General features: G+C 29.4%; 1 protein-coding gene across 1 annotated transcript in view; it reads right to left on the minus strand.

The window, feature by feature from the left end:
• The window catches only part of qsm (Zona pelucida superfamily protein qsm), a 90,782-nt gene extending 65,901 nt beyond the window's left edge, over window positions 1–24,881 (minus strand). Inside the window, exons 1-2 of the mRNA XM_065513500.1 lie at window positions 24,736–24,881; window positions 24,225–24,316 (exon numbers count right to left, since the gene is read on the minus strand). Coding sequence (XP_065369572.1) covers window positions 24,225–24,309 — 85 coding nt within the window. The 5' untranslated portion in view covers window positions 24,310–24,316; window positions 24,736–24,881. The remainder of the gene's footprint in view (window positions 1–24,224; window positions 24,317–24,735) is intronic.
• Between the last annotated feature and the right edge of the window lie 1,247 nt (window positions 24,882–26,128).

Raw genomic sequence — 26,128 nt, forward strand, 5'->3', positions numbered from 1 at the left:
ATATTGAAAAAAATAGTTTTGATATTTTATTTCTCCATATATGTTTAAAAATTAAATATAAATGGTGTTTGACATCTTTAAACCATTCTAACTTGATAGCAAAAAGAAAAATCATAAAATTTCAAAATTTTACATTTGCAAAATTTGTTCTAAACGAAATTGCAATAAAATATAAAAATTGTTTTCGATTTTAATGAATGCTAAATGAGGATTAAAAGAGCATATTTTAAAGATTCTTTAATGACAGCAATTATTTCTGGAACCGGTTCAGTGGAACGTTATTGTGATTCGAAATCACTAGTTCTATAGAACATTTATTAGTTTCAAACGACTTTTTTGAATCGCGTTCAAAACTTTTATTAAAAAAAAATTAAATGTTTTTCCGTATAAATACACAAAAAAGTAATGATAAGTAAGAGTTTTATATTTGGCTGTGCGAATCTTCTGTACCCACCATCAAAATGTGGGTAAACAATTTATTCGAATTTGCTTTTGTTCGAATAAAACTAATAATTCGATTACAACTTGTTAGAAAAATGTAAAATAAGAAATTTTTTCTTCGTCAAGTCGCACTTATATAGGGAGTTTAATATATATTATTGCGATTCTGTCAATATTTCACCATTATACTTTTGCATTACGCCATCGCACAGTGGCGCCATTTGAGTTTTTTCGTTGCAAAAATTATAACTTTTGAACGAAATGAGACAATTTAAAAATGTAAAAGGCATATGTTAAATAATTGATCAACCTATGAAATGAGTGTTTGAAAAGGGTTCTACGCCTTATAGGTGCCTACTTATGGGTTAGCAAAGTTGAAATTTGTGGAAAAATCAATTTTATGGAAAGTAAAATAAAATATTTTTCTAAAATTTTTTATATTTCATTTTATGGTTTAAAATGTTTCCAGAAAAAATTTGATTTTTTTTTAAATTATTTTTCAAATATTCCAGAAAAGATTTAAATATTTTTTAATTTATTAATAATTTTTATTATAAAATATTGCTCTCAATCCGTAAAAAGGGTATATCTAATGGGTTTTTACGGTTATTTGTCACAAATTGCCCAAAAATGCATGCAACACATTTTTGGAACCATTTCTTTTTTCAAAATTTTACCTCTAGCAAAAAATGGAGCTAGGACGGGCAGCTGGACATTTTTGGCATTAGCTAAAGGAATAAACAAAGAATTTATTTTGAAAATATGGCAAATATAGAAATAGTTTTCTTCGTTTTTCTTCGAATTTTAGAAATATTGAAAAAAATGGATAGTTAGTAAATATCGATTTACCATGACAAAAACATAGCAAACAGTACAATTTTATTTTATTTTTTTCTTAATAAATAGATCTATCTATTAATAGAATCAAAAATAATGACGATCTGTTATGTAGTTTTCGAGATATTGTATCTGAAATTTTCTGTTTTTTTTTGAAAACTGAACATCAGTCCACTTTGAAGGGCTATATCTTCTGAACCAAAATTGTGATTGTAATAAAAGTAGCATATTTGAAATTGTTGGTCAATTTCCTGTTTTCACCTCCCTTGTTCTACGTCGTATCTGCATCCTACAATTTCTGATTCAAAATAAAATCCGGAATAACATAAAACCAATTAATATAACCTACACCATGAGTGGCAGATTATATATGTATAAGTTTGTCATTCCGCTTGTAATTTCTAAATTACTAATTTGAGACCCCACAAAGATCAAATGGATCGTTATAGATAACGGAGTCGATTTAGCCATATCCGTCTGATCGTGTTTATTTTGAAATCAACTTTCGTAGCCTTCAAATAACTTACAAACATGATTCAGACATCAATATATCCGTTATAAACCCGGTTCGGTTACTATTTAAAATCGAGAAACTAGGCCGGCAATTGGCTGGGATATAAGGAAAAAAAATTTTCATCATAAAATATTTTCTCTAATAAATTAAAATTTTTATTTTTTATAATATTGTTTACGTAAAAATATTTAAAATTTTTATTTTTTTTCGCTATTTACCAATGTTAGTTCTTCAAATTTCTCCAAAAAATTTCTCTTATTACGAAAAATGAGAAGTGAAAAGGAGGCAATATATTAAAAATTAAAATTTTGAAATTTTTTTCTTTACAAACCATCTCCGGGTATTTGTGAATCGAATAAAACAAATCTGCAAATTGTATTGAAAAACCTCAAATACATTTGTTTTTACTTATTTAAATTCAGAATTACGAATTTTTTTAAAAAGTTATGATCAATTAATACAATTTTTTTATAAAAATCGTTTTATTCTTATTATTCTTCATAAAATTGTTCGACTTATTCGTTATTCGAAAATGGTAATTTTTGAGTTTTGTAAATAATTATTCGTAAGAAATTAATCGATTAATCGAAGTATCTTTATTCGAATGGATATCCTAGTAAGCATACATATTTTCCTGATATAGAGGTTATATGGGGGTTAGGGTCAATTATGGACCGATCCTCACAAAAGTTGGTAGGTTAATATAAAACTAGTTTATGTCCAATTTTATCACGATATTAATTACTATAAATTAATTATCAATGTTCAAGTCATTTTCTGAGGGGGACCTTGTGAGAGGACAAGAGACAAATGTTGCCCGATTTTCGCCATACTTTACAGTATAATTTCAGTGTACTTTGAACTAGTTTGTGAAAAATTTTCCGATAGGATATTTGCTAGGTTAAATCATGAATTGCTATTGTCCATTTTCAATACTAAACACACCTTATCAACAGAGAGTATTTGTGGAAAATTTCAGCCAGCTAGCTTTCGTTTGGGCCCTATTGTGTTTTCAACAGACAGACGGACATACGGACGGACATAACTAGATTGTGTTAGAATCTTATAAGGAGCCAGGAATATATATGGGCGATTTCACGTCAAGTGAACCAACTTTAAAAATCGATGTCTTCCGATTTGCACTAAGGTTAGAACTATTGGATAGTAATTCATCCCGATCGGAAGACATCGATTTTAAAAGTTGGTTCACTTGACGTGAAATCGCCCATATATATTCCTGGCTCCTTATAAGATTCTAACACAATCTAGTTATGTCCGTCCGTATGTCCGTCTGTCTGTTGAAAACACAAAATGAAATCACCCATATACTTTATCAGTCTACGACCAAAATTCGAGAAGAAATTCAAATCTCGATTTTTTAGTAATTAAAAAAAGTAAAAATAGAAATGTCCAAATTACTCTAAATAGTATGAGTTTTCCGAATATGATCACAATCAGAAGAGATCAATTTGTTTGGGAAGTTGGTATGATATGTACAAACTAATATTATTCATCAAAATGAGAAGAAATTAAATGTTACTATCTGCAATAACATTGCTGTCTTTATTTTAATCGTTAAATTTTTGACCCGATTTGATATTGTTATATTGACTAACCACAAGCATTTAACAAATGTAACGAGATGGCATTATTAGATAAGTTAATGAAAAAATGGAGATAACTGCTTTTAAAAACAAAAATTATAGTGATATCGATATTTCCAATCTCTTAAAACATAATTAATATTTTTCTGTTTTTCTCCCTATTTGCCTCTCAATTCACATCAATTGCCTTCAAATTCAACATTTACATTTATCATTTTGCACTAATTGGAATTTAGTTAAAAAATTTTAATTTTTGTATTATTTTCCATTTAACCTGGTTATTAACCCAAATAAATTTAAAGTTTTTCAACCAATAACAAGCTTGTTTTTTAAATAAAATTTGTGTTTCAGTAAAATTAATAATAAAAAATTGTTGCAGTTTATTATTTCTAAGTAAAATATATAGTTATCTTTACTATTTTTTTATTTTCAGGTAATATGTAGTTATAAATATATTTTTCAAATATTTTATTTTTCTATACTTAAAAAGCAAAAAATATATTGTAATTATTTAACATTCTTTATTGCTTTGACAGTAATTGCATATAATTAAAAACAACTTTAGCTGTCGTTATCACGTAAAAAAATATATAATCATTGGTTGATTTTAATTTGTTGCTTGATTTGTAAGACTTTTAAACATTTTACCTCTTTTTTTTGTTAGTTTTTTTTTTTTGTTCGAAATTCATTTGAGCTTCATTAACGTTGTGTCATTGTCATTTAACTGACCGAAAATGTCAGTGTATAGAAGAGTATCTGTGTGTATGAGAGAGAGAGAGCTTTTAATTCAGATTTATTTTATCTTTTCTGAGAGTTTGTGCGTTTTTTTCCTTCGATTTTTTTGCAATTATTGTTGATTTAAAGTATTTATTTGAACTTGTTTTGTGGTAAGTCTGGTTAAACGACAACATTAATGGTGTTTCTTGGCTTGTTTGGAGCTTTGTTTGTTTTAATATCGGAATGGTACGCTACGTTTGCGAAGGAAATACTTGTAGTTAGTGGATTTGGATGTTCGATGCTCCCCAGAACTAAAATTGTTCTCCATCATCTAAAACACAAATACTGAATATTTTTGCAAACTTGAATAACGTTTAGAGGTTGCACATTTCATTTGAAATATAAATATAAAATCCAAAAAAAAAAACTGATACCAAAAAAATTCTCAAATCCCAAGTTTTACATTTTTGAAACCTTCTTTTTAAGGAAATTTCAAAAAATTTAAAAAGAAATGTTTTCCATTCTAATAATAAAATGAGGATTAACAAGTAAGAAAGTATAGTCGGTCAAGCCCTTTCATATAATACCCTACACTGAGTAAAGTAGAAATAAAACTTTCTTTTAAGATTTCAATAATTTATTTTTGTGAGTGACTTTTGGAAGCTCTGACCAATTACTCAGGTCAACAGCAAGAAAAGCTTGACTAATCATTATACAGATTTGATTCGTAATGGCAACATAAGTACAAAAATGTTAAAATTTTTCAATTCTATGAAAATTTTTTTTTTAAATTTTTGAAGTAAAATTATAAATTTTGTTAGACATTTCTCCACATAATTAATGTTAACTCAAAAAGGTTTAGTCCAATATTATTAAAATAAACTTAAACAAATTAGGATTTACATAGCCTTTAAATCCGTTTATATATTGTGTTTCAATCGACTCAGTAGTTTCGGAGTTATAATTGAAACAAAAAATATATTTTTTACATGAAAATAGCAATTTTTTTTTTAAAAAATCATAAAAAATCGAAAACGGCAGAAATTGTTTAAGGTTATTGCTTTATCACAAAGCCACATATAATATCAACAAAACGAGATATTGATCATAAAAATCCATTGATTCGTTTTGAATTTATTCACAATTAAGCGAATTCGCCCATTTTCACAAAATTTTAGTTTTTTGTTTGATATATATAAAATTGAGTAGTTAATGTTCTTCTTTTAAATGATTGAATTTTAAAAACATTTTCCATATATTATATACAAATTTTCGCATTTATATTGCTTTTAAATCGGCTCAGTAGTTTTGGAGTTATAATAAATTTAAGCAAAAATATATTTTTTTTTACGTGAAAATAGCAATTTTTTTTGTTTTAAAAAAATCATAAAAAATCGAACACAGCAGAAATTGTTCAGGTTTATTATTTATAGCAAAGCCACGTATAATAGCAACAAAATGAGATATCGATCATAAAAATCGATGGATTTTTGTCGAATTTATTCACAATTAAGTGAATTCGCTCATTTTCACAAAATTTAACTTTTTTGTTTGATATACATAAAATTGAGTAGTTAATGTTTGCCTTTTTATTGATTGAATATTGAAAACATTTACCCTATGCAATGTACAAATTTTCTTAAATATATTGCGTTATAATCAGCTCAGTAGTTTCGGAGTTATGATAATAAATTGAAGCAAAAAATATATTTTTCACGTGAAAATATAAATTTTTTTTGTTTTAAAAAAATCATGAAAAATCGAAAACTGCAGAAATTGTTCAGGTTTATTTTATACTGCAAAGCCACATATAATAGCAACAAAATGAAATATCGATCATAAAAATCGATGAATTCTTGTCGAATTTATTCACAATTAAATGAATTCGCTCATTTTTAGAAAATTGTATGTGCTTACAAGCGTGTACTTTGAGTCTAAATTTTACATGTGTTTTGTTTTGTTTAAATTTTTGTTACTCGGATTTGGACCATTTTAACTCATTACTAGGTAATGAACGTTTTTACTGCGAACATTCCAAATATTGTCATGAACGCGACATGATTCCCTATAAATTCATGCAGCTCAATTTAGAGTCTTTATAAATCGACTAAAAAAGTAACTTTTTCAACTTTTTTTCTTCTCATTTTCTTGTCATTACTCTGATGCCAGCTGAAAAAAAGTTTATTTTTTTTTTCATACGCTCACTTTGTTAATACGAGTATTACAGTTTATTTCCAGCTTTTTTTTTCTTTCTTCTAACCATGATCTCATGATGTAGTGTGTCAGTTGGCGTTGATATTTTAGAATGATTGTTGCCTAATAAGCCGAGATAACTGAATGGTATCTCGGTTTTTTTTTCATCATCCATGATTGTTTGTTTTATTTCACTCTTATTATAAATACTTGAGACTAGAGTAAAAAAAAATTGAATTTAATAAGCTTCTCTGATGGCTTTGAAAAAAAAATATTAAAAAAAGTATAGAGATAAAGTGTAAATGTTAAGAAAATAACTAGAAGAGTGAAAAAATAGGAAACAAAATATGTGGGTTGTATTTAATGTATAAATATTGTGGGTTTTTTATTATTAAAGTTTTGCTACATTTAATTATTGAACGTTGGCTATATAAGGTAAATAGTTATGTAAAGTGTAAAGTGAATCATGGCGGAAAAAATACAAATAATAAGTTGAGTTTCATAACTAAATGAAGGCTAAATGCCAAGTAATTAATTAAGAAAATAAATGGTTTTATAATATGATTTTGTTATAAGAATTTTTTACTTTGAAAATCATATTATGTATAATTCATCATTTCCAAAAGGTTTTTAGCAGAAAAAATACTTTTGTTTGAGTGATCAAAAATAATGCTGTTACAAATTTGTTATGCGAAAAATTAGGAAATCAGTGGTAGGCACAAAGAGAATAACATATTATGCACTTTCATTCTTGTACACTTTCATGTTGTAATCTAGCTTATTATTGATGAATTCTTTCGTATTTGATCATGAATTTTTGAATTTCGGATATTCTGTTCCAAAGAGAATCGTATCCCAGAGAGAGCGTTCGAGAGGCAAAACTTCCCAACTACTTCATTTTAAACACTTTTTAACAAGATAATAGATACGACACTTTTGCTATCACCAAATACTGAGAATTACCTGAGTGCCATGGATATTTGGATTTGGTGTTGATTCGGCTGCTTGGCTGGGAATCACATGAGATGTCTTACGCTTCGGGTTATCGTAATGGATACATTTTTCATCGCAATTAATGATTCGGTGCAAAACTGATTTTCTTTAAAAGCGTTGAAACACAATTTCGGACATGCAAAATTGTATTTCAAGGACTCTCGGCTTCAATTCGTATTACACCCAATGTATTATTTGCAAACTTTTTGAAACTGCTGACTGAGTGGCTCCTAATGATTCTGCAGGCTCTTGTTGTGTTTGACAACAATCGTCATGGAGTAACGCCTAACATCCTAACAAACGGTTTCAACGTGTTAGAGTCCAAGTCCTTGTCTTAGTCTTAGTCTTAGGCCCGTTTTCTCAATGTATCGACAAACTGCCTGTTACTAAATGTCGACATAAATTTATTAGGCCGACAAACTGTTCGTTAACAATTTTGTTTTTCTCAATATACCGACAAAAAAGATTATTTTCAGTTGGCAATACCTCTCAAAATAGATGTGAAAGTTGGGAACCCTGCCTTCAATTGACAACATGTTTACATAAATCAGCTGTTTAACATGGCCATCGACAGCCGGAATCTTTTGAAATATTCATTATCCTCCATGTCTGCCAGGTAGTTAGGCCTGGCATGATAAAATTTTTCAGCATTCACTTGGAACTCATGTTCTTCGTGTTCATCCTCCATCAAATTAATGTTTATTCCTCTATTAAACTTTTTTTTTATAAAATCTATTTAATTTCGTTTACAAAAACACAAACACATACAAACTATGAACAGCAGTCAGCTGATTGAATTTATCTGTACGATAAATAGATAATTGGCAGATGAGGTCGGGTTAGCTTTGCGACAGAATAGAAGCAAATGAGACATTGAGAAAACCAAATTTCTTTAATCTGCAGTTTTTCGTTGGGAAAAAAGATAATCACCTAATGAGAAAACGACCCTTAGTCTTAGTCTTAGTCTTAGTCTTAGTCTTAGTCTTAGTCTTAGTCTTAGTCTTAGTCTTAGTCTTAGTCTTAGTCTTAGTCTTAGTCTTAGTCTTAGTCTTAGTCTTAGTCTTAGTCTTAGTCTTAGTCTTAGTCTTAGTCTTAGTCTTAGTCTTAGTCTTAGTCTTAGTCTTAGTCTTAGTCTTAGTCTTAGTCTTAGTCTTAGTCTTAGTCTTAGTCTTAGTCTTAGTCTTAGTCTTAGTCTTAGTCTTAGTCTTAGTCTTAGTCTTAGTCTTAGTCTTAGTCTTAGTCTTAGTCTTAGTCTTAGTCTTAGTCTTAGTCTTAGTCTTAGTCTTAGTCTTAGTCTTAGTCTTAGTCTTAGTCTTAGTCTTAGTCTTAGTCTTAGTCTTAGTCTTAGTCTTAGTCTTAGTCTTAGTCTTAGTCTTAGTCTTAGTCTTAGTCTTAGTCTTAGTCTTAGTCTTAGTCTTAGTCTTAGTCTTAGTCTTAGTCTTAGTCTTAGTCTTAGTCTTAGTCTTAGTCTTAGTCTTAGTCTTAGTCTTAGTCTTAGTCTTAGTCTTAGTCTTAGTCTTAGTCTTAGTCTTAGTCTTAGTCTTAGTCTTAGTCTTAGTCTTAGTCTTAGTCTTAGTCTTAGTCTTAGTCTTAGTCTTAGTCTTAGTCTTAGTCTTAGTCTTAGTCTTAGTCTTAGTCTTAGTCTTAGTCTTAGTCTTAGTCTTAGTCTTAGTCTTAGTCTTAGTCTTAGTCTTAGTCTTAGTCTTAGTCTTAGTCTTAGTCTTAGTCTTAGTCTTAGTCTTAGTCTTAGTCTTAGTCTTAGTCTTAGTCTTAGTCTTAGTCTTAGTCTTAGTCTTAGTCTTAGTCTTAGTCTTAGTCTTAGTCTTAGTCTTAGTCTTAGTCTTAGTCTTAGTCTTAGTCTTAGTCTTAGTCTTAGTCTTAGTCTTAGTCTTAGTCTTAGTCTTAGTCTTAGTCTTAGTCTTAGTCTTAGTCTTAGTCTTAGTCTTAGTCTTAGTCTTAGTCTTAGTCTTAGTCTTAGTCTTAGTCTTAGTCTTAGTCTTAGTCTTAGTCTTAGTCTTAGTCTTAGTCTTAGTCTTAGTCTTAGTCTTAGTCTTAGTCTTAGTCTTAGTCTTAGTCTTAGTCTTAGTCTTAGTCTTAGTCTTAGTCTTAGTCTTAGTCTTAGTCTTAGTCTTAGTCTTAGTCTTAGTCTTAGTCTTAGTCTTAGTCTTAGTCTTAGTCTTAGTCTTAGTCTTAGTCTTAGTCTTAGTCTTAGTCTTAGTCTTAGTCTTAGTCTTAGTCTTAGTCTTAGTCTTAGTCTTAGTCTTAGTCTTAGTCTTAGTCTTAGTCTTAGTCTTAGTCTTAGTCTTAGTCTTAGTCTTAGTCTTAGTCTTAGTCTTAGTCTTAGTCTTAGTCTTAGTCTTAGTCTTAGTCTTAGTCTTAGTCTTAGTCTTAGTCTTAGTCTTAGTCTTAGTCTTAGTCTTAGTCTTAGTCTTAGTCTTAGTCTTAGTCTTAGTCTTAGTCTTAGTCTTAGTCTTAGTCTTAGTCTTAGTCTTAGTCTTAGTCTTAGTCTTAGTCTTAGTCTTAGTCTTAGTCTTAGTCTTAGTCTTAGTCTTAGTCTTAGTCTTAGTCTTAGTCTTAGTCTTAGTCTTAGTCTTAGTCTTAGTCTTAGTCTTAGTCTTAGTCTTAGTCTTAGTCTTAGTCTTAGTCTTAGTCTTAGTCTTAGTCTTAGTCTTAGTCTTAGTCTTAGTCTTAGTCTTAGTCTTAGTCTTAGTCTTAGTCTTAGTCTTAGTCTTAGTCTTAGTCTTAGTCTTAGTCTTAGTCTTAGTCTTAGTCTTAGTCTTAGTCTTAGTCTTAGTCTTAGTCTTAGTCTTAGTCTTAGTCTTAGTCTTAGTCTTAGTCTTAGTCTTAGTCTTAGTCTTAGTCTTAGTCTTAGTCTTAGTCTTAGTCTTAGTCTTAGTCTTAGTCTTAGTCTTAGTCTTAGTCTTAGTCTTAGTCTTAGTCTTAGTCTTAGTCTTAGTCTTAGTCTTAGTCTTAGTCTAAGTCTTAGTCTTAGTCTTAGTCTTAGTCTTAGTCTTAGTCTTAGTCTTAGTCTTAGTCTTAGTCTTAGTCTTAGTCTTAGTCTTAGTCTTAGTCTTAGTCTTATTCACCAAAATTCGACATATTTAAAGCACGAAAATACTTTGTCATTTAAACTATAATGTTCAATAACTAAGTAAGAATAAATGACAGTTATGTACCCTTCAAAATGTCATATAAATTACTAGAAACAAAAACCACAAAGTATACAGAGGCGACACGGCAAAAAAAATATATTTGTCTCTTTCGTTCGAAACAATTTCAACTGGTTTGGTTTTGTGCTTATTTATATAGTTGTTTGTTTTAACGCACTGTCTGTATTAAACCGCAAATTTGTTTTCTCTTTCTATCGAAACAATTTCAAAAAAAGCTGATTTTAGTGTTTTTGAACTGTCAAATTTGACGCCTCTGTATACTTTGTGACAAAAACTGCGTTTAAAAGATACACGATCTATTGAAAATCCTGCATTTTTAAGTCATACACCCACTAATTAAAATGGGCGTGGCACCACTTATAGATACAAAGTAAATATTTATTTTTTAATATCTGTAGAACTATAATTGTGAAGGTCTTTAAACTTTACATGATTCAATTTCTTATCAGTGCATGAGTTCTAAACAAAAATTTGAGGAAATGGAACAGGGAGAGAGTGACCTTCTATTCAAAGAAAATAGTTATTACTAAATATCTTGTAAAAACATTGTCCGAATTGCTCTCTATCATTTTGGCTGAAAATGGTCGGGATTGGATTACGCCATAAAAAATAGGACTTTACAATGGGCACATTCAAAAATATTTTTTTAAACCCATATTTTTCACCCAAAAAATTTTTTCATTACTATTTTTTTAACCAGAAATTGCATTATATTTTTATTTTAATGAACACTTTGGTGAATGGTATATAATATGTGTCACAGTCGAATATAGCATTTTTAGTTGTTAAATTACTCGTATTCTGATGGCACATCATTTTTGGGAGAGTCGTAATTTTGTAGTTGCAGTATTGTGGTGTTGCATAATATTCATAGGACTTCAAATATCTGCCTTTATAGATTGGTATCTTTAGATTCTAGCTTATAAATATCAATAAATTCATTGACTTAGTTTAAAACACAATTTTTTTAACATTAAAATTTTCTGTTTTTTTTTTTTAAACCAAACTTGGATCATCCTTTTATTGAAACACATACTTATGTAGATAGTTTGCCACAAGGCTTTGGCCTTACCCACTTTTGTAAAATACTGAAAATGCAACACACATGCTTGTAGCCTCATACAATTGTTGATGTGGCTAGAACCTTAAAGGCATCATGTTTGTTCCTCAAGACACATCAAAGAAGGTACAGACAACTATTTTAAATACCTTAAAGAAACTGGACAATAGCACAGCATTAAAATGCCACAAAAGCGAAACATATTCGTACATAACTACAATATAAGTAAGTATATACAAACAGTTGCCAAATGATTATTTATCTTGTGTGTGGTATGTATGATTAGGCCAATGGATATTTTTGCCTCAATTGGTGGTGCGTCTGTCCATACGTCTCTCTATCTGGCTGATAGACAAAACATCACTTTATAACTTCTTAGCCCATACATATTTACATACTTCCATACTTCAATACCTAAATGTGTATTTACATTTTACATTAAAAATCATTCTTGGCCAAGCAGCCAAGAAAAGACAAACACGCTTTTGTTTTGGCCCAGACATACTAACAGACAGCTAGACGGACACGGTCTGGCGGCAATTTTAAACAATTTTTCTTCATCCTCCTTTGTTGTTTTTTTTTATATTTTATTTCATTTTACCTCTTCAAAGCTCTTTGACGTTAAAGTTCAGACCCTAAAGGTTGTTTCGTTTTAGGTTTTTGTTATTTATTGCAGTCATATCGTTTGAACGTATTTGAAGTACAAGAAGAACAAAAAAATATTGAATTTGATATGAATTGTTTTTAAATGCGAAATACATAAAAACATAATTTTTGCGTTATTTTAAAATTTTTAGAATTTTTTTTTTAATTACTTTTGCTATTTTACAGGGTCATTTTGTGTTAACTCGCTAATTATTGTTTGTTCTAAAACATATGAGATTCTTTGTTTTCTTAAATCATTTACAAATAACCACAAGGTTAAAGTTGTATTCGATCATTATTCAAATATTTAATTTATCATTATAAGCAGCCTCATGTGTTTACAAATATAAATTAAAAAATTCCATAGAATCAGTGAAGGCATGAAATTTGAAAAAACATGATTCTTGCTTTAGGAAAAAAAAATTATTTGAGGAATAAAAAAAGTAAATTTTAGAGAATTTGATTTAATGTTTCTGTTTGCCCAGCTGCCAGTATATAATAAATACTTTTAATAATTTCTGTAATTGTATTTATATGACTTCTAGAGTCCTAAGGAGAACCGCCTTAAGAAAAAGTTTAAGTAGTTTTTATACCCTTCACCATGAGTGGCAGGGGTATACATATGTATGTCATTTATTCGCATTTAGTTATTGAAAATTATTGTGTAAATGACAAAGTTTTTTTTTTTGCTTCCAAAATGTAGAATTTTGTGGCAACAAAGCGTCATTTGGGGGAAGTTTTGTTGTACTTCTTTAATTTGAAAAAAAGTGCAGCGAAAGCAAACCGATTGCTCATCACATCTTAAGGTTAATAAGACTAAGACTAAGGTTAATAAGACTAAGACTATGACTAAGACTAAGACTAAGACTAAGACTAAGACTAAGACTAAGACTAAGACTAAGACTAAGACTAAGACTAAGACTAAGACTAAGACTAAGACTAAGACTAAGACTAAGACTAAGACTAAGACTAAGACTAAGACTAAGACTAAGACTAAGACTAAGACTAAGACTAAGACTAAGACTAAGACTAAGACTAAGACTAAGACTAAGACTAAGACTAAGACTAAGACTAAGACTAAGACTAAGACTAAGACTAAGACTAAGACTAAGACTAAGACTAAGACTAAGACTAAGACTAAGACTAAGACTAAGACTAAGACTAAGACTAAGACTAAGACTAAGACTAAGACTAAGACTAAGACTAAGACTAAGACTAAGACTAAGACTAAGACTAAGACTAAGACTAAGACTAAGACTAAGACTAAGACTAAGACTAAGACTAAGACTAAGACTAAGACTAAGACTAAGACTAAGACTAAGACTAAGACTAAGACTAAGACTAAGACTAAGACTAAGACTAAGACTAAGACTAAGACTAAGACTAAGACTAAGACTAAGACTAAGACTAAGACTAAGACTAAGACTAAGACTAAGACTAAGACTAAGACTAAGACTAAGACTAAGACTAAGACTAAGACTAAGACTAAGACTAAGACTAAGACTAAGACTAAGACTAAGACTAAGACTAAGACTAAGACTAAGACTAAGACTAAGACTAAGACTAAGACTAAGACTAAGACTAAGACTAAGACTAAGACTAAGACTAAGACTAAGACTAAGACTAAGACTAAGACTAAGACTAAGACTAAGACTAAGACTAAGACTAAGACTAAGACTAAGACTAAGACTAAGACTAAGACTAAGACTAAGACTAAGACTAAGACTAAGACTAAGACTAAGACTAAGACTAAGACTAAGACTAAGACTAAGACTAAGACTAAGACTAAGACTAAGACTAAGACTAAGACTAAGACTAAGACTAAGACTAAGACTAAGACTAAGACTAAGACTAAGACTAAGACTAAGACTAAGACTAAGACTAAGACTAAGACTAAGACTAAGACTAAGACTAAGACTAAGACTAAGACTAAGACTAAGACTAAGACTAAGACTAAGACTAAGACTAAGACTAAGACTAAGACTAAGACTAAGACTAAGACTAAGACTAAGACTAAGACTAAGACTAAGACTAAGACTAAGACTAAGACTAAGACTAAGACTAAGACTAAGACTAAGACTAAGACTAAGACTAAGACTAAGACTAAGACTAAGACTAAGACTAAGACTAAGACTAAGACTAAGACTAAGACTAAGACTAAGACTAAGACTAAGACTAAGACTAAGACTAAGACTAAGACTAAGACTAAGACTAAGACTAAGACTAAGACTAAGACTAAGACTAAGACTAAGACTAAGACTAAGACTAAGACTAAGACTAAGACTAAGACTAAGACTAAGACTAAGACTAAGACTAAGACTAAGACTAAGACTAAGACTAAGACTAAGACTAAGACTAAGACTAAGACTAAGACTAAGACTAAGACTAAGACTAAGACTAAGACTAAGACTAAGACTAAGACTAAGACTAAGACTAAGACTAAGACTAAGACTAAGACTAAGACTAAGACTAAGACTAAGACTAAGACTAAGACTAAGACTAAGACTAAGACTAAGACTAAGACTAAGACTAAGACTAAGACTAAGACTAAGACTAAGACTAAGACTAAGACTAAGACTAAGACTAAGACTAAGACTAAGACTAAGACTAAGACTAAGACTAAGACTAAGACTAAGACTAAGACTAAGACTAAGACTAAGACTAAGACTAAGACTAAGACTAAGACTAAGACTAAGACTAAGACTAAGACTAAGACTAAGACTAAGACTAAGACTAAGACTAAGACTAAGACTAAGACTAAGACTAAGACTAAGACTAAGACTAAGACTAAGACTAAGACTAAGACTAAGACTAAGACTAAGACTAAGACTAAGACTAAGACTAAGACTAAGACTAAGACTAAGACTAAGACTAAGACTAAGACTAAGACTAAGACTAAGACTAAGACTAAGACTAAGACTAAGACTAAGACTAAGACTAAGACTAAGACTAAGACTAAGACTAAGACTAAGACTAAGACTAAGACTAAGACTAAGACTAAGACTAAGACTAAGACTAAGACTAAGACTAAGACTAAGACTAAGACTAAGACTAAGACTAAGACTAAGACTAAGACTAAGACTAAGACTAAGACTAAGACTAAGACTAAGACTAAGACTAAGACTAAGACTAAGACTAAGACTAAGACTAAGACTAAGACTAAGACTAAGACTAAGACTAAGACTAAGACTAAGACTAAGACTAAGACTAAGACTAAGACTAAGACTAAGACTAAGACTAAGACTAAGACTAAGACTAAGACTAAGACTAAGACTAAGACTAAGACTAAGACTAAGACTAAGACTAAGACTAAGACTAAGACTAAGACTAAGACTAAGACTAAGACTAAGACTAAGACTAAGACTAAGACTAAGACTAAGACTAAGACTAAGACTAAGACTAAGACTAAGACTAAGACTAAGACTAAGACTAAGACTAAGACTAAGACTAAGACTAAGACTAAGACTAAGACTAAGACTAAGACCGATTGTTCGGCTCAGAAGTGGAGATTTTGACTCGTAAGATAAACATCTCCCAGGCCAGCCAAACAAATTTTGAAGACCAAGAATTGGAGGCATTACACCATGAAGATTGTTGTCAAACTCAAAAAGAGCTTGCAAAATCACTACTCAATCATCAATTTCAAAATGTTTGTGTGCAGCAGGATTCATTCAAAAACAAGGAAATAGCTTACCATACGAATTGAAGTAGAGATGCCTTTTGCATGTCTGAAATGACGCCTCAACGCTATAAAAGAAAATTATTTTTGCGCCGAATACTTTTTTGCGATGAAATATGGATCCATTACGATAACCCGAAGCGTAAGAGATCGTATGTGAAGGCTGGCCAACCAATCGAATCGACTCTATACTTGACGGGACCAAACATTTCCTATCTAATATAAACTGCTGAAATCTGGCCAGACCGTCACAGGGAACCTGTATCGAACGCAACTGATTCGTTTTAAGCGTGCAGTGGCCGAAAAACGCCTAGAATATGAGTCCAGACAGAAAACCGTAATATTAACTCATGACAACGCTAGGCCACATGTTGCTGTTAAAAACTATTTAGAAAGAAGTGGTTTGGAAGTTTTGCCTCACCCTCCTTATAGTCCAGACCTTGTCCCGTCCAAATACTATTTTGTTTCGATCGAACGCTCTTTCTGGGATACACTTCACTTCAGAACAGAGTAAGCGAAATTGGCTTGATTCATTCTTGACCCTAAAAGATGAGCATTTCTTTTGGTGCGGAATCCATATGATGCCAGAAAGATAGTTGACGATGGCCAATACTTTTATTAAATTTATATTGTACAAATGTTTCAAAATTAAGGCAAAAAATATGAAAAATCCTGAACTTTTAAGTCATACACCCAATATTTGTATTAATTTTTTGTTGATTAAAAGTTTTGTGCATTTACATATACATTTTCATTGTCATTTAACCCTGAGTTTAAAACTAAAAGAAAATATACTAGGTATTCTTCAATAATCACATGACATAAGTACCTAGTAACTCCAAATAATTGCATTGCACACAAATTAAATCGCTTTGTGGCCCGTAACGCATAAATTTTGTTTCATGTATTAATTTTTTTTTGTTGTTTACAGCGGATCATATACGAATCATGAGTGTGTAATCATACATTCTAAATAAATAACTTTACATTCGGCTAACGGAAGTCCAACTGTAATTTTTGTTTTGTTTAAACCAACTACTAAATCTTTAATATTATTATTTAGTTTCTACTTGAATTGTTTATTCAGCTACTAGCAGCTATTTAAACATAAAATGAAGAAACAAAAGAAAAAAATTACAATTAAATTGCTTTTGGCCAAATTGTTGTATAACGAATTTCATTCGAAATTCAAATGAATGAATATGTTTTTTTTCTTCTTCTCTGTTTTGTTTTATAGTGAAAAACAACAAAAAAAAAAACTAAAATAAAATCCACTGTAATACATCAACATAACAACAACACATAAAACAGATTTACTAATTACAATACAACAATAGAAGTTTAACATGAATTAAACAACAACAGCAACACAAATTGAGAAGAAAAAAAAACTGGAGAGAATAAAAAAAACAGCCGCATTTGATTTGATTTGCATAATACTTAATAAACAGTTAAATGCTCTTCATGCATGTCTAGCTTTTAGTTTAGTTTATTTTAGTTGTTGTTGTTTTTGTTGTTATCTATTGCTGCTTCTTCTAAATGTTTTATAGCCTGCCATTTTATAAAAAAGGGGGTTATATTAAGTTGGTTAAGGGGTTTGTAGCACATAGTTTGTGTTTTATTTCAAAATAGAGAATGTAAAAGGGGAATATTAGGTAATGGTTCATGTGCGACAGCCCTAAATTAATTAATTATAATAAACTATTAAGTAAATAGTAATCGATAAACTCTTTTAACTAGATATTTGACAGTGATTTGATATTTGACAGTGATTTTCATTGAGTGACATTGCAATGAAAGCTTTTTTGAAAACTATGTATATTCCGTAATTTATGTTTTCAAAAACATCACCTTTTACATAATAATATTTCATATCAAGTGAACCAACTTCTGAAATCTCATGTCTTCCGATCGGGATGAAACCAAGATGCACCAAGGACTATCCTATTATAGTAACTCAGGCTCAAATTTTCAACAAGATCAGTCAAGAACTCTTTGAGTTAGAGGGGTCAAAATTTGACATTTTGTCCTAACACGTGTTTTTTCTCATCCATGTAACTTATTGGCAAAATGTGTACCAAATAGTTTAGATAGCTATTTCTTCAATCTTTCGAAAAAAAAATTAAAAAAATTTAAATTTTTTTTCCAAAATCAAAATTTTTTTTACTTTTTTTCGAAATCGTACCCTTTTTTGCTCAAATGAAACCTTAGGTCTTTTCCTTTAAGACCTTTTTGGTCGATTAGTGAGATATCTATCCAAACAAATATTTTGTAATTTTGTATCAAAACAATTTTTGATTTTTTTGCAAAATCAAAAACTTTTGAAAAAAATGTCAAACAAGTTTTTGATTTTGGAAAAAAAATTAAATTTTTTTCGAATTACTATCCAATAGGACTAACCTTGATGCAAATCGGAAGACATCGATTTCAAAAGTTGGGTCACTTGACAAGAAATAATCCCCCTTATGTATATTTCTAAGATAAATTCAAATTACTATATAGGAGGGGGCAGACTTTCATGCATTTATTATTGGAACATAAGCGAAAAATCAATACATGCGAATTCTGGACGTCCAATTTTTTGCCACTTTTTCTAGCATTGCTGTCCGTATGTCACGAACAATATTGGCTTCCGTGGCATCAATTGTTGCTGGTTCATCAGCATAAGCCAGTGACTTTATGTGGCCCCACAGGAAATAATCGGGAGATGTCAAATCGCACGACCTTGGAGGCCAATTGACAGGACCATTTCTCGAAATCAATTTCAATAAATTGTTGATTTCAATAAATCGATGTACATATATGAAACCACATATCGCCCGGATCAATATTATCAATATTTTCAAACAAAATATCATTGATCATGGTGCGGTAACGCTCTCCATTGACAGCATCGTGAGCTCCGGATTCATTTTTTAATAATTAACCCTCCGTTAGTCGCAATCATTTTCAATCGAGACTAGTCGCAATGTATCAAATTGATATCAATAAGAGATAGGCGCGTTTGAAAATAATCTCTTCATTTTTTATTTCGAAAACATAAAAACAATATAAATTTCAAAGTATTTAAAAGAATAATACAAATAAAATTGCAGTATGAATATATTTTTATCAAAAAATAGCTTAAAACTTAGGGAGTTTAAAAAAATTTACAATAAAAAAATGTTGCATGTATCAAGGGTTAAGGTAGCATTGTTCAAGCGTCAATCAATTCTTTATTATTTTCCTGAGTATACTGATCATAAATGAAAAAGTGAGCATAGTATGACGGTTCGTTTTTAATACAATTAATGAATATTTTATACTTTAAAATATGTATGTAAATCTCTAAACCTTGTTGAAGCAAAATATTTTGAAATCATTATTTTCAATTGCTAATAGTGAAGTGAAGAAGACTTACTGCCAGTTTCACGTTGTCGAAATATATTAGTCGACCACATGTGATGCTATTTCTATAACAATATTGTCCATTGACGACAACAAATAATATTTTTATTAACAACTAGTTGACCGCCCTGGCTTCGCACGGTAGCATTTACTAATTTTAGTTCTTCAAGTTTCTCTGTTCTTATTTATTTGCATATAAAATATATAAATTTGTACTGCATACTTTAGGGAGCTTTTATATTACAGTTTACTGGACTCAAAAAAGCCGGTTTTAGCCGTAATTTTTTAACTTTTTTTCTTTACAAACCATCTTCTGAAAATTTCGAATCGAATAAAAAAAATTTAGCCAAATGGCTCCAGCCGTTCTCACGTGATGACATTACATACATGGACCATTTCATTTTTATATATATAGATTGGGATAAAATGCACATAAATATGCACTTTGAATTACATTAAATGGAGTATCTGTTGAAGGCGATTTTGGACAGTAAATAACGGTTAGCCCGAAACTTTGAAATCAAAAACTCTCTATGTTATAGTCAACGGAGTCCTATACTGTTATATACCAATAGGGCTCTTTCAGAATCTATATTACAAAAATGATCTCTAGTCCACAGTTAACAGTTATTTTTCGACGTAATAATAAAAGTTCGCATGAAACTCTTAAAAAAAGAGTTTTATAAAAAAAAATCATTTTAGGAGTTTTATTTTTTCCATCGGAAAATAAAACTCTTTTTGTTTATTTTTATTTTTTCAGTATCTTTCTTTATTGAGTCTATCTGATAAAATTTTTGTAGTAATTTATTTGTTTAAGAAATTGATAATAAGAACCAACAATTTTATTTTAATAACGATTTATTCAATTGCAATGCATGGTGCATTACAAATTGTAATGATCTGACCTGCAGCAAGCTTTAGGTGTCAATTTACATAAAATGAGTTTTAATTTTTGACGGGAAAAATTAAACTCCTCAAATGAGTTTTTTTTTATAACGTGTACAATTTGGGCATGAAAAAATTTTTTTCAACAGGTCAAACAAAATGTTAATTGCATTATTTTAGTATTTAAGGGCTGAAAACATACAGAAAAAATTACACTCTGCTACAAAATGACACTTTTTGTCAGAACTTGATAAGCGACCTAATAAACGGTTTTAGTTTTAGACAAGGAATTAAGCTTTCATAAAATGTATGCATAAAATGTATATCGAAAAAATTGCGTAAGTTTTCAAATTCAACAATAGTTATTTTAATTTTTTTCTATAAAAACCTATTCTTTTTTGCACAGAGTTTTAAAGACAACTTTATATGGGGAAAAATGAGATATTACTTGTTAAAATCGGTTTATATTTGCAAAAGTTATTAAACTTTTTTGAAAAAAGTTCGAAAAAATTTACCTTGTAAATTCAAAATTTTACAAATATTTTTTTTTTCTACAGTTTTTTGTTTTATTCATATGCGCTGGGGGAGAAAATACTAAAAATGGTGTTAATTAAAAGTTTTACTTTTACAACTTTAATCCGATTTGAATAATTAAAACCATGTTTTATTAAGAACTAAATTTCCTTTATATGTTGGTATAAAGTTTTATAAACTTTCATATCAAAATAAGCAATGAAAAGCGACTAAAGTCAAAAAAGTTGATAAATTTTGTTTGTCTTTTAGATATTCTTAAGAAAAACAATATTCATAACTTACAAATGTATAAAAAAACTGCACGTAAAGTTTTAAAGCGTAATCAGTTTTCTTTCCAAACCCCTTAAAAAATTTAAAGTCGGAAAAAAACTGACTAAGCTACTGGTCGATAAGTCGACGAACATCACTGAATAACTTCTGAATTTGAGGGTGTTTCTGAAATTTTTAGACACAATTTGTAGTGTACTTAACAAGACCTATAATCTACGCTAGGCCGTTTTCCAAGTTTTTTTCCATCGTAGCACCCTGTAATTTAATGAATTACAAATTCAAATGAAATTTATTATTTTTATTTAATAAAGACTTAAACCAAACTAATTTATTATATTAAAAGCTTTCATTCAATATTTCAATATATAAATAAATAATATATCAATATGTTTTATTAATTCATTAACTAGTAATAAATAAAAAGGACAAGGACTATAATTTATTATTAATTTAATAAAATTTATTTCGACCTAAGTGGCTGTTTAACTGCATAAATAATCCTTTACTAAAAATATTAATTCATTAGCTGAATATATTTCTATAATGATTGACAGTTTTCTATAAACAGTGAAGGTATTAACATTTCCAGTTGTTTTCATAAGCTTGAAGCCTTTTCTACTAATGCTTAACTTGGTAAGCATACAGGCGGAAATGTATTCTGCTAAGGAAGCTCTGCTGCTATTTAATCAACACTATACATTTAACTTAAATATCTTCCTAAAAATTAATTCAAAGGTATATGAAGAGGAATATCTGGAAATGCTGCAAATTACTGAAATGCCCATGATAGCGTTAAACGATTTGAAAGCGGATATCAAGGCAATTCGTGAATTTACAAATGGCTACTCTCTAACAGTGGTTTATTTATTCAAAAGTAACTTTAAAGAAACATTTGAATTAATGGATAAATTATTATGGAAACTACATTTGTCACATATATTGATAATATGGAATTCTAAGGCAGACAACATAAGTTCTTTGGAAGCAATTTTTCAACATTGCTGGCAAAAAGGTTTCATTAATGTAATGCTGTGGCATAAATTGCAGTTATTCACCTATAATCCTTTTTCTCACATTAAGACATTAGAATTACAGAATTTCTCCATGGTTGCTGAGAGATCATATTTGAGAAATTTCCATCACTATGCCTGGAGTTTACCTTTCACTGAATTTTATCCTCGAGTTTTCAGCTACACTGATCGTTGGGGCAAATTAATGGGCAGCGGTTCTTTCTATAAAATCGTTGAATTATTTCTACTTTATCATAATGGCACATTGAATATTTATGACGTTGATATGTGGGCAGTTAATATGACCGAAATGGAAGGTATGAAGATACTAATGAAAAATGGTTTTCATTTCATAGCCAATATCATGTTTGGAGATATTTTTTATACCGCCAGCGATGCCTTGTGGATAATTTATCGTAATTTAATCGTTCCCACTGCCCAGGGGATACATAATAGTCTATATTTAACCAAATCCTTTAATATAGAAGTTTGGTTTATTGTGGTTTTTATAGCTTTAGTTATATTTTGTGTAATTTACTATAGCAATAACAGGCAGAGTATCTTATGTCAACAAAGTTCTTTATTAAAGACTTTGGCTATTGTTATTGGTTTATCTGACAGTGATTATATTCGTAATGGCAGCAAATTATTTAATATGTTGATGGTAATCATAAGTCTGCTAGCAGCTTTGCTGCTGGTCAGCTCTTACAACTGCAATTTATCCAGTTTATACTGGTCGATAAGTCGACGAACATCACTGAATAACTTCTGAATTTGAGGGTGTTTCTGAAATTTTTAGACATAATTTGTAGTGTACTTAGCAAAACCTATAACCCACGCTAGGTCGTTTTCCAAGTTTTTTTTTCATCGTAGCACCGTGTTATTAACAAATAACAATATAATTGTTCAATATGACGAAATCATTGTTAAAATATAATTAGTTGATTTATTTACTTTTTTATTCAATATTACAAAATCATTGTTAAAAACAAGGCAAATTTATTTACAGGTATACCCAATTCTACAACAAATACAACTTTACCAAAAACAACATGTACTTTGTTTTTGTAAAATTATTTGCTAGCTGTCAAACAGCTAAACAACAGCAGACTGCAAAAATCAAAAACAAGGGTGAAAATAAATAAATATGTGAAATTTACTTTCAATAAGTACTCCATTCACTTTTATATTATCAATTATTCACTTTTCTACTATTTTATATTTTTTATTAAAAGAAACAAAAACGTTAATTTAAATTAATCAAGAAATGTAAACAAACTTTGACAGCTAGAAGTGAAAAAACAAATCGAGCAAAAAATAGTCAGCTGGCTTTTTGACGTCACCTTATTAGATACGCCTTGGTTAAAAAAAATTGTTGAGTGTTAGCATTTTTAAGTAACAAATATATTTTTTGTATTAACAAAAATGATATTTGGTGCCTTTTTAATTAAAAAATTAATTGTATTGACGAATTTGGTAATTAATATGACAATTAATTTGTCGTCATTTTTTTCTGTGTATGGTGAAGTAGTTAGAAACTTCTACCTCACCCGCATTATATTGGTTCAAAACAAAAGCTAAAAATTTAAACAAATACCGCATTTTTAAGTCAGATACCCAATAATATAAGTCAATTAAAGTACTATAAAGTACTACAAAAAAATACAAATTTCTTAAGAATATTTTAGGATTTTGACTTATTTCTGAATATTTGGATAACTTTTCAATATATCCACCCCTTTTTGTTCATAGGGTAATTTATCAATTCATATTGCCCACATATAAACTGTTGCTTGTAGTATTCTTTTTTTTTGCTCAACTCCACACTTATCGGATTGTATGAAAAAAAAACTTTAAATAAAGAGAAATACAAAGCCAGAAACAAGGTTATGCTAGTACAAGTATCTATACGATACATCTATACAAATATATTTTTTATATTTGCCCAATTCACAACTGGTGTTGTAGCGTTGTATCGTTGTATGTCGTAATTTTTTTTATTAATGTTTTGTTTTTGTTTCGAAAAATTTGTTTGAAAAATATTTACGACATACAACGATACAACGCTACAACACCAGTTGTGAATTGGGCAATTTTATTTTATTTTTATTCACTACGTTGATTGTGTATAAAATATGACATCATATTTCATAATAAAAATGTTTTTTATTTATCAAAAAAAAAGCAACAGAACTTCATATAAATTGTACAATAGAGTCATAAAAAAACACCGGGGTTTTCTTAAGAAAGCAGCAGCAGAAAAAATAAATAACAAACTGACTTACCTTTTGCATGAGTTAATCCATTAAAAAATGTTAATCCAATTAAGGAAATATTTAAAAATAAACGCCAAAAGTTTAAACTAAACATGATTTTACTACAAAGGAAAAAAAATATATAATAATTAAGAAAACTTATTTTTCTTTAATAAACAATAAGAGAAATTAATGAATATTTATAAGAAATTGAAAACTGTTATATGATTTCTTTCTTTTGGTTTTTTTTCTTAACACCGGAAATTTTTTTTGTTGTATTTTTTGGTAAATTTTATTTAATTTTTTTACCACTTCTGGTATTTATTTTTTCTTTCTTCTTTTAATTTCCTTTATGTGTTGTTATTTTTATTTTTCGTTTTATGTAACTTTGTATTGTGTTTAACACCTTCATATTTTATTTATTTTTTCTGTATTTCATTTAAAAGTTAAGTTTTCTATTGAAAACAAAAGCCACACACTTTTAGAAAAAAATGAAGCACACTTTTTCCCCTGTATTTATTATATTTAAAATTGAACGTACATTTCTTTTTTGTTATATTATAAATATAAATTATATTTTTTTTGTATTTCTTCTCTGCTTATTTTTATTTATTTCAAGACTTAGACTGTAGACCGTTTAACGCGTTCCGTTGTAAGCTGCCAACAACACGTCTTTAGCTGTTGCCTGTTTTACGCCAACTAAATGTGAAACGTTTGTGAAAAAAGCCAACTCATAGCAAACGTCTCTGTTTGGTTTATGAGCGTGTGTTGTGTGTTTGCCTTTGTCCGTTTAGTAAATCTTTTTATTCAACTCTTGGTTTGAAACTAGTTTTAATTGCACAGCTGATGATTCACATTTTTATTGTTATTTCTACTGTTCTCTTTCTTTGTTTCTCTCTCCCTCTCTGCTAACGTTTAAAGTTTGTTTATTTTTTTTCTTAAGTTTAAACCTTAAACCGTGGTGAATTTGTGTTAATAAAGTGGGAGAAAATTCAATGAAATATTGCAATTTATTGTTAATCTAAAAGTGAGTATGTGTGTGTGTTAGATAATGTTGCCAGTTGTAAATTTGTTAATTAGTTTGTTGGTTTTTTGTTGTTAAAGGAAAATATTAACGAAACACGTGAATTTCAAATTGTTTAAATTAAGCGCGTTTGTGTCTCAACTCTTTTGTTTTGTATGGTGTTTCCAGTGTATGAGAAATTTTAAATTTCTTTAAGTAAAATGGGAAAAGAATTAAACAGTTTTACTAATTTTAGTTTTATGTTAAAGTCAAGACAGTAGATGAAAAGTAGTCATTAGTAATGGATGGATAATTGTAGCAATTATGAAAGTATTTTGCATTAATTGCAATTTTAATTTTCATAAATAAAAATTTTAATTTTAATCTTTTCAAAAAAAAAAAAAAAATAATTTAAATGAAACTATAATTGTTTTGGTGGGAGATAAACTACAAAAAGCCAAATTTTTTTCAAAATATTTTTTTTATACTTTTGGAATCAGAATTTTTTCCTTTTTCGATAGGTGAATTCCAATAAGTCCTATCTAATATAGTTTGTGAGATAGAAAAGTTAAAAACAACACCAAATCCAACTTGTGTAAAGGTAAATAAGTATAGTAGTGTTGTTTACCACTGAATTTTTAGGCAATAAATCGAAAGTGCTTATAGGTAAAGAACATAAACTCTACTTAGTGCTGTTTACTTATAAGAATGTGAGGTATACCTCCATGAATATTGTTGTAAACTCAGCAAGAGCTGGCAAAATCATTGGGAGCTACTCAAGCAGGAATTTTAAAATGGTTGCTAGCAGCAAGATTCATCCAAAAGCAGGGAAATTGGTTACCATACAAATTGAAACCGAGAGACCTTGAAAGTCGATTTTGCATGTCTGAAATGATATTTGAACGCTATAAAAGAAAATCATTTTTGCACC

Source organism: Calliphora vicina, chromosome 5 (assembly GCF_958450345.1).
Source record: "Calliphora vicina chromosome 5, idCalVici1.1, whole genome shotgun sequence".
Taxonomy (NCBI): domain Eukaryota; kingdom Metazoa; phylum Arthropoda; class Insecta; order Diptera; family Calliphoridae; genus Calliphora; species Calliphora vicina.